At 45.0% G+C, this 14,472-nt stretch overlaps 1 protein-coding gene across 1 annotated transcript in view; it reads right to left on the bottom strand.

The window, feature by feature from the left end:
* dis3l2 (DIS3 like 3'-5' exoribonuclease 2) overlaps nt 1-14,472 on the bottom strand; it is a 178,458-nt gene that overhangs the window by 107,402 nt on the left and 56,584 nt on the right. Inside the window, exon 7 of the mRNA XM_055646207.1 lies at nt 96-229. Coding sequence (XP_055502182.1) covers nt 96-229 — 134 coding nt within the window. The remainder of the gene's footprint in view (nt 1-95; nt 230-14,472) is intronic.

The following is a 14,472-nucleotide window of genomic DNA, read 5'->3' as shown; positions in this document are numbered from 1 at the left end:
AGAAAAAAATGCATTTCCAACAGAGAATATCACGTTTCAAGAATTCTGATATACAAATGAGATTGATGTAACTTCAGGCCGTTTGCGTGATTTACCTTGCCAGTCTTTTGAAGAAACCTATCTGGATGATTTCTTGCATCATTTGCAGCCATGCTGCAAAGCTTGTCCTTTCTTGAAGTTTGCATTTGGATGATGCTATCAGCAGGTTGTAATCCACGAGAACCAGTGGCTACAAAAACAATCAGAAAAAATACAGCATTACATTATAGGACAGTATAATTCTGAACAGAAAATCTCATCTGTTATGTGCTAAAGAGGGGTTAGATAAAACATCCACATGAAAGTGAAGTCTTGTATTAGAGTATTGGAGACCTAGACAGAAGTCCATGAAACTATAACCATGGACTAATTGAACTTTCAAAAATTCAACTATATGGATTTCACAATTTGTAAATGTGAAGATATGGCAGTAAAATGCATACCCTGCTCCAAAATATGCCCAGCAGTAAATGAAACCCAAGTGAACATTTTAAGACTCTATATTACAACCCTAACCGGGTGTAAATGCACACTTTAAGGACAACAAGAAGTTAATTGCTACCAGTTTTTTTAAATTGTATCTGTCATATGGATGAAACTATCAACATCCTAAATGGCGTCAAGTTGAAAAAAGGGGAAGTACAATGGGATCTGGGGGGCCTTGTACATCAGTCTATGAATGTAAGCATGCAGGTACAGCAGGCAGTAAAAAAAGCGAATGGCATGATGGCCTTTATAACAAGAGGAATCTAATATAGGAGCAAAGAGGTCCTTCTGCAGTTGTACAGAGCCCCAGTGAGACCACACCTGGAGTATTGTGTGCAGTTTTGGTCCCCTAATTTGAGGAAGGACATTCTTGCTATTGAGGGAGTGCCGCGTAGGTTTACAAGGTTAATTCCTGGGATGGCGGGATTGTCATATGCTGAGAGAATGGAGCAGCTGGGTTTGTACACTCTGGAGTTTAGAAGGGTGAGAGGGTTTCTCATTTAAACATATGAGATTGTTAAGGGTTTGGACACGCTAGAGGCAGGAAACACGTTCCTGATGTTGGGGGAGTCCAGAACCAGGGGCCACAGTTTAAGAATAAGGAGTAAGCCATTTAGAACGGAGACGAGGAAACACTTCTTCTCACAGAGAGTGGTGAGTCTGTGGAATTCTCTGCCTCAGAGGACGGTGGAGGCATGTTCTCTGGATGCTTTCAAGAGAGAGCTAGATAGAGCTCTTAAAAATAGCAGTCAGGGGATATGGGGAGAAGGCAGGAACGGGGTACTGATTGGCGATGATCAGTCATGATCACATTGAATGGCGGTGCTGGCTCGAAGGGCCAAATGGCCTACACCTGCACCTACTGTCTATTGTCTGTTGTCTATTGTCTATCAGCTTTAGGGCCTTCTCAAACTGTATATTAGACATCAATCCCAAAGAAAGAAGAAATGGATGTTGATTTTCCAGACAACCAAACAAAAACACGCACCATGACTTATGACCACACAAGCAAATAGATATGGGCCATTCTTTGGAAAGTGAACCAAACGGCCACACACATGACCAGATGGCATCACATATGGTAATACATAAAAAAATTCTTGTAAGAGATTAATCTTATTCATTGCTATTTTCCTACCTACAGAACTATAATGAATGCCTGCTAAAGATATGAACATTCTAGCTTTTTCAAATCCACAGTTGTAAGATAAAACTAAGATGAAAAAAATGCTATGTGTGAGGCCACACAGGTGACCAGTTTAATTGACCTCTGACCCAAAACAAACATTGTCAGCATAACGTAACCATTTCACTGCATAAACTTTGAAAACGTATGTCATATATACAGTACAAAACAATATACCTGTAATGCTTTCAGAATTAGGAGAGACTAGACCAAGTGCAGACCCGTTGGGTCTGCTCCCCCAACGCAGCCGTTCCCTACCCGTAGCCCCCACGGGAGACGTGGTCCGCCAACTCAAGCTGTTCAGGACTCAGCATTGAGGGGGTGGGGTAGAGAGGGAAGGGGGTGGGGGAGAGAGGGATGGAAGAGGGGTGAGGAGGAGGAGGAGGAGAGAGTGGGAGAGAATTGGAAGAGTGGGGAGGGAGGGAGGGGTAGAGCGGTAGCGGGAGTGGTAGAAGAGGGGGACGGGGAGTGGTGGAAGAGGGACAGAGGGGAAGGGGGGGGAGAGAGGGGGAAGGGAGGGGAAGAGAGATGGGTGGGGGGGTGGGAGAGGCGTGGGGTAAGGGGGGGGTACAAGTGGAAGAGTGGGGAGGGGATGGGTAGGGGGAGTGGTGAATAGGGACAGAGGGGTAGGGGGAAGGGGGGTGGCGGTAGAGAGGGAAGGGGGTGGTGGTGGGTAGAGAGGGAAGGGGGGGTGGGGGGGGTGGTGGTAGAGAGAGATGGGGTGGCAGAGGGAGAGGGGTGAGAGGAGAGGGACACATAGAAACATAGAAATTAAGTGCAGGAGTAGGCCATTCGGCCCTTCGAGCCTGCACCGCCATTCAATATGATCATGGCTGATCATCCAGCTCAGTATCCTGTAACTGCCTTCTCTCCATACCCCTGATCCCTTTAGCCACAAGGGCCACATCTAACTCCCTCTTAAATATAGCCAATGAACTGGCCTCAACTACCTTCTGTGGCAGAGAGTTCCAGAGACTCACCACTATCTGTGTGAAAAATGTTTTCCTCATCTCAGTACTAAAGGATTTCCCCTTTATCCTTAAACTGTGTCCCACTTGTCCTGGACTTCCCCAACATCTGGAACAATCTTCCTGCATCAGAAATGCAATTCAGGACTTTTCTCTTCACAAGCAAAGTCAGAATGACGGTTAGTGAAGAATTCGAATAATCGCTGAGCGTTCTCTATGGCAACAATGTATTTGAGCATTGGGCATTGTGACATCACACGATGGAACGTTCACCATGGGCTGGGCTCCTGCAAAGGCATATGTAAACGAATCCATTCCGATTGGACATCTGAGAGCATCAGGCATTGTGACATCACACGATGGAACATTCACCAGGGGCTGGGGCTGGTGCTGCTTCTATGGGTGAGAAGCCAGTTTATTTTTGAAATATTGAGGTGGGGGGGGGGGGTGAAGGATTTGATTAAAAACGTGTACTTAAACACGACGAAATGTAATGAGGAGCGGATACTTAGAAAGAAAAGTGAAATCTCTACCGAAATGGAAAAGATGTCGGCGATTCTGCGTCCGGTTTCGGAGTTGCAAGAGAATCAAAGGAAGAAACGCGGCCGGAAGCCGTACATGTAAATGGATCCATTCCGATTGGACGTCTGCGAGCGTCGGGCATCGCGATTGGACGTCCGCGAGCATCGGGCATTGTGACATCGCACGGCGGGAACGAATCGAAAGGCAGGAAGGGCGCCGTACGGCAGGCGGTCGGATGGGACGAGAGTTTTATATATATACTAGACCAAGTGCAGACCCGTTGGGTCTGTTTCCCCAACGGCGTTTGCGGGGGGGGGGGGTGAGAAGAGGGGAGGGAGGAGGAGGAAACGGGATAGATTTGGAAGGGAAAGGAGAGCGGGGTAGGGGGTGAGGGATGGGGAGAGAGCTTTGGGGGAGGGGGGGGGGATGGGAGGGAGGGGAGGGAGGGAGGGATGGGGAGAGGGGAGGTGGGGGGAAAGGGGAGGGGAAAGAGTGGGGAGGGAGGAGGAGAGGGTTAGCGGGAGTGATGGAAGAGGGACAGAGGGATAGGGGAAGGGTAGGGGGGGAGAGAGGGAAGGGCGTGGGGTAGAGAGGGAAGGGGGGTGGGGGAGAGAGGGATTGGAGAGGGGTGAGGAGAGCGACACATAGAAACATAGAAATTAAGTGCAGGAGTAGGCCATTCGGCCCTCCGAGCCTGCACCGCCATTCAATATGATCATGGCTGATCATCCAGTTCAGTATCCTGTACCTGCCTTCTCTCCATACCCCCTGATCCCTTTAGCCACAAGGGCCACATCTAACTCCCTCTTAAATATAGCCAATGAACTGGCCTCAACTACCTTCTGTGGCAGAGAGTTCCAGAGACTCACCACTATCTGTGTGAAAAATGTTTTCCTCATCTCAGTACTAAAGGATTTCCCCTTTATCCTTAAACTGTGACCCGCTTGTCCTGGACTTCCCCAACATCTGGAACAATCTTCCTGCATCAGACAAATGCAATTCAGGCCTTTTCTCTTCACAAGCAAAGTCAGAATGACGGTTAGTGAAGAATTCGAATAATCGCTGAGCATTCTCTATGGCAACAATGTATTTGAGCATTGGGCATTGTGACATCACACGATGGAACGTTCACCAAGGGCTGGGGCTCCTGCAAAGGCATATGTAAATGAATCCATTCCGATTGGACATCTGTGAGCATCAGGCATTGTGACATCACACGATGGAACGTTCATCAGGGGCTGGGGCTGGTGCTGCTTCTATGGGTGAGAAGCCAGTTTATTTTTGAAATATTGAGGTGGGGGGGGTGAAGGATTTGATTAAAAAAGTGTACTTAAACACGACGAAATGTAATGAGGAGCGGATACTTTGAAAGAAAAGTGAAATTTCTACCAAAATGGAAAAGATGTCGGCGATTCTGCGTCCGGTTTCGGAGTTGCGGGGAATCAAAGGAAGAAACGCGGCCGGAAGCCGTACATGCAAATGGATCCATTCCGATTGGACGTCTGCGAGCGTCGGGCATCGCGATTGGACGTCCGCGAGCATCGGGCATTGTGACATCGCACGGCGGGAACGAATCGAAAGGCAGGAAGGGCGCCGTACGGCAGGCGGTCGGATGGGGCGAGAGTTTTATATATATACTAGACCAAGTGCAGACCCGTTGGGTCTGCTCCCCCAATGGTGTGATCCCCCAACCCAATATTCCACCATGCACCCGTCTCCTCCAATGGAACTGAAGCCGTTCCCAAAAGTAAGATTCCAGCACTGCCCTGCCTCCCTCAGCAGTGGATTTAAAAAAAAAAAATCCAATGGCACCTCCCCTGCCTGCTGCAGCAGTGAAAAGTTCAGTGTTCCTGTCTTGCAACTTTGTTTCGAAGTGTGTTGGAAGCTGACATGTAAATGGAGAAGCCTGTTTATTTTTGAAATACTTGGGGGTGGGTGGGGGAGAAGGATTTGATTAAAAACGTGTACTTCAACACGACGAAATGAAATGAGGAGCGGATACTTAGAAAGAAAAGCGAAATCTCTACCGAAATGGAAAATATCTCGGAGATTGAGCGTCTGGATTGGGCGTGGCAATGAATCAAAGGAAGAAATGCAGCCGGCAGCCGTACATGCAAATTAATCCATTCCGATTGGACATCTGCGAGCATCGGCCATTCCGATTGGACATCTGCGAGTATCGGGCACGAATCGAAAGGCAGGAAGGGCGCCGGTCGGCAGTCGGTCGGATGGTCCCAGAGTTTTATAGATATATAGATAGATAGATAGATAGATAGATATAGATGTATTCCACAATTTTTCATATTTTTGGTCACACACACGTGACTAATAATGGACCATATGTTGAATAGTTTTGCCAGAAATGAGGAATTAGAAACATTGAAACATAGAAAATAGGTGCAGGATGAGGCCATTCTGACCTTCGAGTCAGCACCGCCATTCATTGTGATCATGGCTATCAATAACCCGTACCTGCCTTCTCCCCATATCCCTTGAATCCACTAGCCCCTAGAGCTCTATCTAACTCTCTCTTATATCTATCCAGTGACTTGGTCTCCACTGCCCTCTGTGGCAGGGAATTCTATAAATTCACAACTCTCTGGGTGAAAATGTTTTTTTTCACCTCAGTCTTAAATGACCTCCCCTTTATTCTAAGATTGTGGCCCCTGGTTATGGACTCACCCAACATTGGGAACATTTTTCCTGCATCCAGCCTGTCCAGTCCTTTTATAATTTTATATCTGACAAGAGCTAAGGGCATTACCAGAGCCCCCACACACCCACAATATGGACTGTTTACACTGCTGAACTCTGGGAGGAGGTACCGCAGCATGAAGAGCGGGACAACCAGGTTCTGCAACAGCTTTATCCCCCAGGCCATAACACTATTGAACTCACAATCAAACCGATGCTAGAACCTTCTTATACATTGCCACTTTTAAAAACTTTCCTATATATCTATTTTACAGAACTATGCACATAATGCACTTTTTATGGGCACACTAAGCACTTTTACTGATCGCCTGATATAAGTGTTATATTCTGCTGCTACTTTGAAGAGTCAATGCAATGAAATTTCATTCAATGTTCACTGTCTATGTGTATACCTGAATGACAATTAAAGTTATTACATTACATTACATTACATATGTTTCTATAAGATTCCCCCTCATCCTTCTAAACTCCAGTGAATACAAGCCTAGTCTTTTCAATCTTTCCTCATATAACAGTCCCGCCATTCTAGGGATCAATCTCGTGAACCTGCGCTGCACTACCTCAATCACAAGGATGTCCTTCCCCAAATTAGGAGACCAAAACTGTACACAATACTCCAGATGTGGTCTTACCACAAGCCCTATACAACTGCAGAAGAACCTCTCTACTCTTATACTGAAATCCTCTTGTTATGAAGGCCAACATTCCATTAGCTTTCTTCAGTCTGCTGTAACCTGCACACCAACTTTCAGTGATTGGTGTACAAGGACACCCAGGTCTTGCTGTACCTCCCCCTTACCTAACCTAACCTAAACCCATTGAGATAATAATCTGCCCCCTTGTTTTTGCCACCAAAGTGGATAACCTCACATTTATCTATATTATACTGCATCTGCCACGCATCTGCCCACTCACTCAACCTGTCCAGGTCACCCTGCAACCTCCTAACATCCTCTTCACAGTTCACACTGCCACCCAGCTTTGTGTCATCAGCAAACTTGCTAGAATTACAAGCTAACCACAAGCAAATAGTTGTCTACGAAATCAGTATAGCTTCACTGATTTATGCTCCGTTGGTGCTTTCTTATTTCAAGCACCAAATGGATTCCTTACTTCAGAAGATGCACTGAAATGTGGACAGCCACCTTCGTCGATATGTTGATACATGGATATTCAGCAAAACCTCAGATATGTGTAAAAATAAACAACACTCCACTATTTCCATAACATAGCAAAGAATTTCTCCACTATCTTCCCACATAGAACAGCAAAACACCATTTCTTTGAACCGTCTGCTACAACTTTACTAAACATCTAATCTCACCCTGCACATGATAACATTTCCAGTCTGACATATCAGCATCATGTTTTTTTCTGCACCAAATTTCATGGAGCAAGTCTCAAATTTTATATTACAGAGAGAGGTCACAGCTGAAGTAACGGACATGACAATTGTAATGGCGCAGCTAACAGAGCACACATCATTACAGCTGATAAACAGCTGAAATTACCATGGTGGGAAAGAAAACAAATGAATCAAATGTCTGAGATAAAATTAATAGCAATAGGCAATCAACTTGGTTCTTTTCATCTCTTTCATATTCTTACAACTGAAAAGTAGATTCTTCGACAATACACATGCAACATTAGTTTACATTAATACAGTGAATCTTATGGTTGCAGTTAAGAAAATCTCAAATCAACAAAAGGATTTGTCCAGTGTAACGATGTTCCATGATCCTTGAATAAAATGTTCTAGGGGAGACAGGCAAATGTTGAATCAGTGTGTATTATTTTTGTGATTTTTAACACTATTGTGTTAAAAATCACAAAAATAATACACACTGATGATAAAGGCAACCATCTGAATCTACAAATCTAATTGATCAAATTATCGGCATCACCTCTTATTGTGGCTAAAGTCCCTGTCCCTTGTGGTCGCGTTGAGGCGCGACGGTCCCGCGAAGGTCGCGCGCGATTACATGCGCCCGCACAGCCATCTGGAGCGCGTGACGTCATTTGAAGATGGACACAAAATGCAGGAGTAATTCAGCGGGACCGGCAGCATCTCTGGAGAGAAGGAATGGGTGACGTTTCGTGTCGAGACGCTTCTTCAGCATTTTTTGTCTATCTTCAATTTTCTTGGCCCCACCCTGGGAGTAGAAGTGGGGGCGGATTCGGACCACAACGGCCGTGAGCCCCAGGTGGACAGGCCGTTGGCGCGCAAAGATTTTGTTCGCTACAAAGATTTCGGAGCCCCGCCGGTGTCGCGCACAACTACATACCCCTCCACGCTTCTCAGTGGGACCGGCCCCGCGCGGCCACACGATGCCCGTGCGCCTCAACGTGATGACGACGTCACGTAATTTGCGTGGCAAGGACACGTAAGTGGGACAGGCCCTCTAGGGGGTAGGATTTGCAAAAGGACTAAAAAATAAGAAAGCATGATTGATATTCAGAAAGCATCTTTAACAAATTTAATAGCATTTTACTATTGGAAAGAAAATTGATTTAAATTTATGTAATATATGTCAACAGGTGGCGCTGCGCGCGGCAGCCTCGCCAGCAGTTTGTCTGTCATTTCACCCTTTTTGTTATTTTTAGTGTGTCAAAGTATGGTTTTGGTTTCTTAGTCTTTTTTATGTGGGGGAAGTGAGGGGGAAGAGGGGAAACCGTTTTCTCAGTCACTTCCTGGTCAAGTATGCGTCTTTTCTCCGAGTCGCATCTTCGCCCCCCCCCCTCACGGCCTACCATCTAGATTGGCCCGGCCTTTCCTGCCGGAGACCGGCCAGAGCTTCAGCAGTGGTGCAGCACTGGATTCCATCAGGGAGTGGGGCAATGCCTTACTGGGGATCGCCATGCTGGAGCTCCCGAGTGTTGGACGTGATGATTAACACTGTGGAGCTGTGGTTGCGGAGCTTCTAGACGCAGGCGCCGCCGACTTTAACATCGCAGAGTCCTGGGATCTTTTGCCGAGGGTCGCCAGCGTTGAATCACCGTCCAGCTCGGCCTGTGGACTCCAGGAGCCGTGGTCTCCAGTAGGAAGCGTCCGATTTGGAAACTCCAAGCCACTGAGAGTGTTCTCCGTTCCGACGTCGGAGTTCCAATCATCCCGTGCGAGATGGCCTGAACATCGGGCCGCCGTGGCAGCGACTGCAGAGGGCTCAAAGGCCCCGACCACGGGTGAACAAAGAGGAAGTGGACTGAGCTTTATTGCCTTCCCTCACAGTGGGAAACGTTGATTCCTCTGTGTGAGGATGTTCATGTTAATTTCTATCGTGTATTGTGTTCTTTTTTTTCGAATGGCTGTATGGTAACCCAAATCTTACTGTACCAATTGGTGCATGTGATATTAAATGTAACTTGAACTCGAACTTCGAAAAAAAAACAAAAGTATGATCCAAAACAATGTGCAATGTATAAAGTGCATTCAAATGTTTGCAATATTTTAAAAGATTGATTAAATTACTACAGGCTTGACACAGTGGCATAAACATGAAATTATATGGCTTTGGAATGATAAAATTCTGGAACCTAAATTTTAATGAAAATTATTTATGAAAGATATCTATCTCAATATTAATTTTCAATTCTCAATTTTCAAGGTGGAGGCAATGATAAAATAAGCAGATTAATTAATAAACTTTGTCATGACCATTAGGCTCCTACAATAACAAGATCGAAGTCTGTAGCAAAATAGTAACACTTCTTTTGAAGCAAACTGCTGGCACATAAGGATGCATGAAGCATGGCTGATAATATGTAATGGACTTGGAAAACAAAATATAGGGAAACAGGAAGTATTCAACATCAGACAACTTGAATTAAAACTTGTAAATGCTCTCAAATTTAAAACTTGTAAATGCTCTCAAAAAGCATGTCTACAGTAAACTAAATTACTTTACAGGAAAAAGTGAAGTCATCTCCTTGCAAGACATTTCAATATATAATGAGCAAAGGATATGATAGTTTAGTAATTTATTTCAACTGGTCCAAAATTGCATGTGCAGTTTGTTCCATTCTATTATAGGACATTAAGTATTTAAAAGTGTAGAACACAAAGAATTTGAAAACCATGTCAGAGCCATGTTGCAATAAAAAGGCTCATAAGTTGTACATCTGAGTAGCTTAATTTTCCAGATAAGTTTTTTTTCTCTATGAATACAGTCAACTCTGTGTTGTGATATCCTTCTAGCCAATATGCAACTCTAAACCTACATGATTCACAGTCAAACCAATTAAAACACACCAATTCTGGACATCTGAAATAAAAACAAGTTGTTGAAAATCCTCAGCATGTCAGCCAGCATCTGTGGAGGTTCAGATATGACAGCACCCCCCAAACCCTACCAGATATAAGGAGGATTCCAAATACATGCAGTGCCTCCATAATGTTTTTTTGGGACAAAGATCCATCTTTTATTTATTTGCCTCCGTACTCCACAATTTGATATTTGTAATACATGTGGTTAAAGTGCACATTGTCAGATTTTAAAAAATGCCATTTTTATACATTTTGATTTCACCATGTAGAAATTAAAACAATGTTTATACATATTCCCCCCATTTCAGGGCACCATAATGTATGGGACACAGCAACGTCATGTAAACGAGAGTAGTCATGTTTAGTATTTTGTTCCATATCCTTTACATGCAATGACTGTTTGAAGTCTGTGATTCATGGACATCACCAGTTGCTCGGTGTTTTCTCTGGTGATGCTCTGCCAGGCCTGAATTGCAGCCATCTTTAAATTATGCTTGTTTCGGGGGCTAGTCCCCTTCAGTTTTCTCTTCAGCATATAAAAGGCATGCTCAATTGGGTTCAGTTCGGGTGATTGATGTGGCTTTGAAAAACTCCTTAAGCAGTAGTTTGGGATCATTGTCTTGCTGTAAAATGAACCACTGGCAAATGAGTTTTGAGCCATTTGTTTGAACTTGAGCAGATAGGATGTGTCTGGGGTGACGGGGGAACTGAAGGAAATCCACATTAGGCAGGAAATGGTGTTGGGTAGACTGATGGGACGGAAGGCTGATAAATCCCCAGGGCCTGATGGTCTGCATCCCAGGGTACTTAAGGAAGTGGCTCTAACAGGATCGGTCCGAGTCAGCATGGATTTACGAAGCGGAAATCATACTTGACTAATCTTCTGGAATTTATTGAGGATGTAACTAGGAAAATGGACAAGGGAGAGCCAGTGGATATAGTGTACCTGGACTTTCAGAAAGCATTTGATAAGGTCCCACATAGGAGACTAGTGGGCAAAATTAGGGCACATGGTATTGGGGGTAGAGTGCTGACATGGATAAAAAATTGGTTGGCGGACAGGAAACAAAGAGTAGGGATTAACGGGTCCCTTTCAGAATGGCAGGCAGTGACTAGTGGGGTACCACAAGGCTCGGTGCTGGGACCGCAGCTATTTACAAAATACATCAATGATTTAGATGAAAGCAAATTTGCAGATAACACAAAGCTGGGTGGCAGTGTGAACTGTGAGGAGGATGCTATGAGGATGCAGGGTGACTTGGACAGGTTGGGTGAGTGGGCAGATGCATGGCAGATGCAATTTAATGAGGATAAATGTGAGGTTATCCACTTTGGTAGAAAAAACAGGAAGGCAGATTATTAACTAAATGGTGTCAAGTTAGGAAAAGGGGAAGTACAACGGGATCTGGGGGGTCATTGTTCATCAGTCAATGAAAGTAAGCATGCAGGTACAGCAGGCAATGAAGAAAGCGATTCCCCTAATTTGAGGAAGGACATTCTTGCTATTGAGGGAGTGCAGTATAGGTTTACAAGGATAATTCCCAGGATGGCAGGATGGTATATGTCATATGCTGAGAGAATGGAGCGGCTGGGCATGTATACTCCGGAGTTTAGAAGGATGGGAGGGGATCTTATTGAAACATATAAGATTATTAAGGGTTTGGACATGCGAGAGGCAGGAAACATGTTCCCGATGTTGGGGGAGTCCAAAACCAGGGGCCAGAATTTAAGAATAAGGGGTAAGCCATTTAAAATGGGGACGAGGAAACACTTTTTCTCACAGAGTTGTGAGTCTGTGGAATTCTCTGCCTCAGAGGGCGGTGGAGGCCGGTTCTCTGGATACTTTCAAGAGAGAGCCAGATAAGGCTCTTAAAGATTGCGGAGTCAGGGGATATGGGGAGAAGGCAGGAACGGGGTACTGATTGGGGATGATCAAACATGATCACATTGAATGGCGGTGCTGGCTCGAAGGGCCGAATGCCCTACTCCTGCACCTATTGTCTATTGTATCTATACACTTCAGAATTCATTATGCCACTACCATCAGCAGTTGTATCATCAACGAAGGTAGACAAAAATGCTGGAGAAACTCAGCGGGTGAGGCAGCTTCTATGGTGCGAAGGAATAGGTGACATTTCGTGTCAAGACTCTTCTTCAGACTGATGTGAGGGTTGGGGAGGAGAGGGGGGGGGGGGAGGAGAAAGGAAGAGGGGGAGACAATAGGCTGTGGGGGAGCCGGGAAGGGGAGGTGAAGGAGGGAGAAAGCAAGGACTACCTGAAATTGGAATTCAATGTTCATACGCTGGGGTGTAAACTGCCCAAACTGCTTAGGTCCTTGGATGGGTCGACGGGGGAGGTAAAGCAACAAGTGTGGCATTTCCTGCGGTTGCAAGGGAAAGTACCGGGGAGGGGTGATTTGGGTGGGAAGGGACGAATTGACCATGGAGTTACGGAGGGAGCGGTCTCTGCGGAAAATCAGAAAGGAGAGGAGATGGGAAGATGTGGTTAGTGTTGGGATCCCGTTGGAGGTGGCGAAAATGTCGGAGGATTATTTGTTGTACGTGACGGCTGGTGGGGTGGAAGGTGAGGACAAGGGGGACTCTGCCCTTGTTACGAGTGGGGGGATGGGGAGTGAGAGCTGACCTACAGGATATAGAGGAGACCCTGGTGAGAGCCTCATCTATAGTTGAAGAGGGGAACCCCCGTTCCCTAAAGAATGAGGACATCTCGATGCCCTGGTTTGCAGCACCTCATATTGGGTGCAGATGCGGCGTAGACGGAGGAATTGGGAGCAGGGGATAGAGTCTTTTCAGGAAGCAGAGTTGGAAGAAATGTAGTCCAGATAGCCATGGGAGTCAGTGGGTTTGGAGTAGATGTCGGTCAGTAATCTGTTACCTGCGATGGAGATAGTAACATCAATGAAGATAAGTGAGAAGAAATGTAGTCCCTTCTTTCTCTCCATACTTTGCTCTTGCCATCACTCTGATAGCCATGGGAGTCAGTGGGTTTGGAGTAGGTGTCGGTCAGTAATCTGTTACCTGCGATGGAGATAGTAACATCAATGAAGATAAGTGAGATAGTACCTTCAGCAGCCATACATGCCCAGGCCATAACACCCCCACCACCCTGTTTCACAGATGAGGTGGTATGCTTTGGATCTGGGGAAGTTCCTTCTCTCCTCCATCCTTCTCTCCTCCATGCAAGCCGTCTTAAATGACCACCTAAACTGCCATTTGGCAACCAAAAAAGCTGCCTCGGTTGCCCGGCTGGCAACAGGGAAAAAAAGTTAAGCCCTGTATGGGGTCCAAATTTGCTCACAGTACTCCAAATGTGGCCTGACCAGCGCCTTGTAAAGCCTCAGCACTACATCTCTGTTTTTGTATTCCAGTGCTCTTGATATAAAAGCCTGCATTGAATTTGCCTTTGTTACTACCGATTTGATTTGCAAATTAACTTTTTGGGATTCCTGCACCAGCACTCCCAAGTCCCTTGAATTCCTTTAATAAGGACTGTAGCAATCATAGTAAAGAGAAGAACCTTTTCTTTATTCTCTGGCCATGTGATGTTCAGTTCTGAATCAGATTCCCCAAAAGGAAGGCAGTAGACGACAAACTTCTCATTCAGGAACATGTGCCCAATCCAGAGGACAAGGCTGATTATAAAGAAAAGATATCCAAATGCCGAACACGATAAAAATAGAGAAGATATCCAAAGGGCAGGAAGGCAAATTTGCAGAGAATTACTCGAGAATCAAAAAAAATCATGCATATTCAGCAATGGATTGTGAGGATACTGCAGAGATAGGCCAGGCTCGCATTTGTAAAGGGCATTAGTCATCAGGATGGAAAACATAGATTGAGAAAAATAACAAAGGGAGACATCTTGAAGGTGGAGTTTTATCTTAAATGTTATACTTAATTAAACGGATAGGTTGAGTTTATAAGTTAGCTATAGGTCAATAGACCTGTAAACAATCTTATGCACGCTTGTAATCAGAAGAAATTTCTCAAGATATTAACTCTTACCTTATTGCACATTAAGGTTTTATCATAATTATCTTAGTGCTTTTTAAGAGAGTTTCATCTGTTTCTAATACAACAAGCAATGATTCAAAAAAGAATTTGAGAAAAAAAGACCTGCATCACAAACAAACCAAGTGAAGAGAAAACCTTACACAGAAGTTCAGAACAAAAGTATGATGTTATGCATTAAAACACAGTTATACATCAGAATAGTTGGGAAGGATTGTATCCTACCGAGAAAATCTAAAGGCTATACTTTTTCTAACATTT

This window comes from Leucoraja erinacea, chromosome 14 (assembly GCF_028641065.1).
Source record: "Leucoraja erinacea ecotype New England chromosome 14, Leri_hhj_1, whole genome shotgun sequence".
NCBI classification, from domain to species: domain Eukaryota; kingdom Metazoa; phylum Chordata; class Chondrichthyes; order Rajiformes; family Rajidae; genus Leucoraja; species Leucoraja erinaceus.
This window is presented reverse-complemented; position numbering and strand designations above follow the sequence as displayed.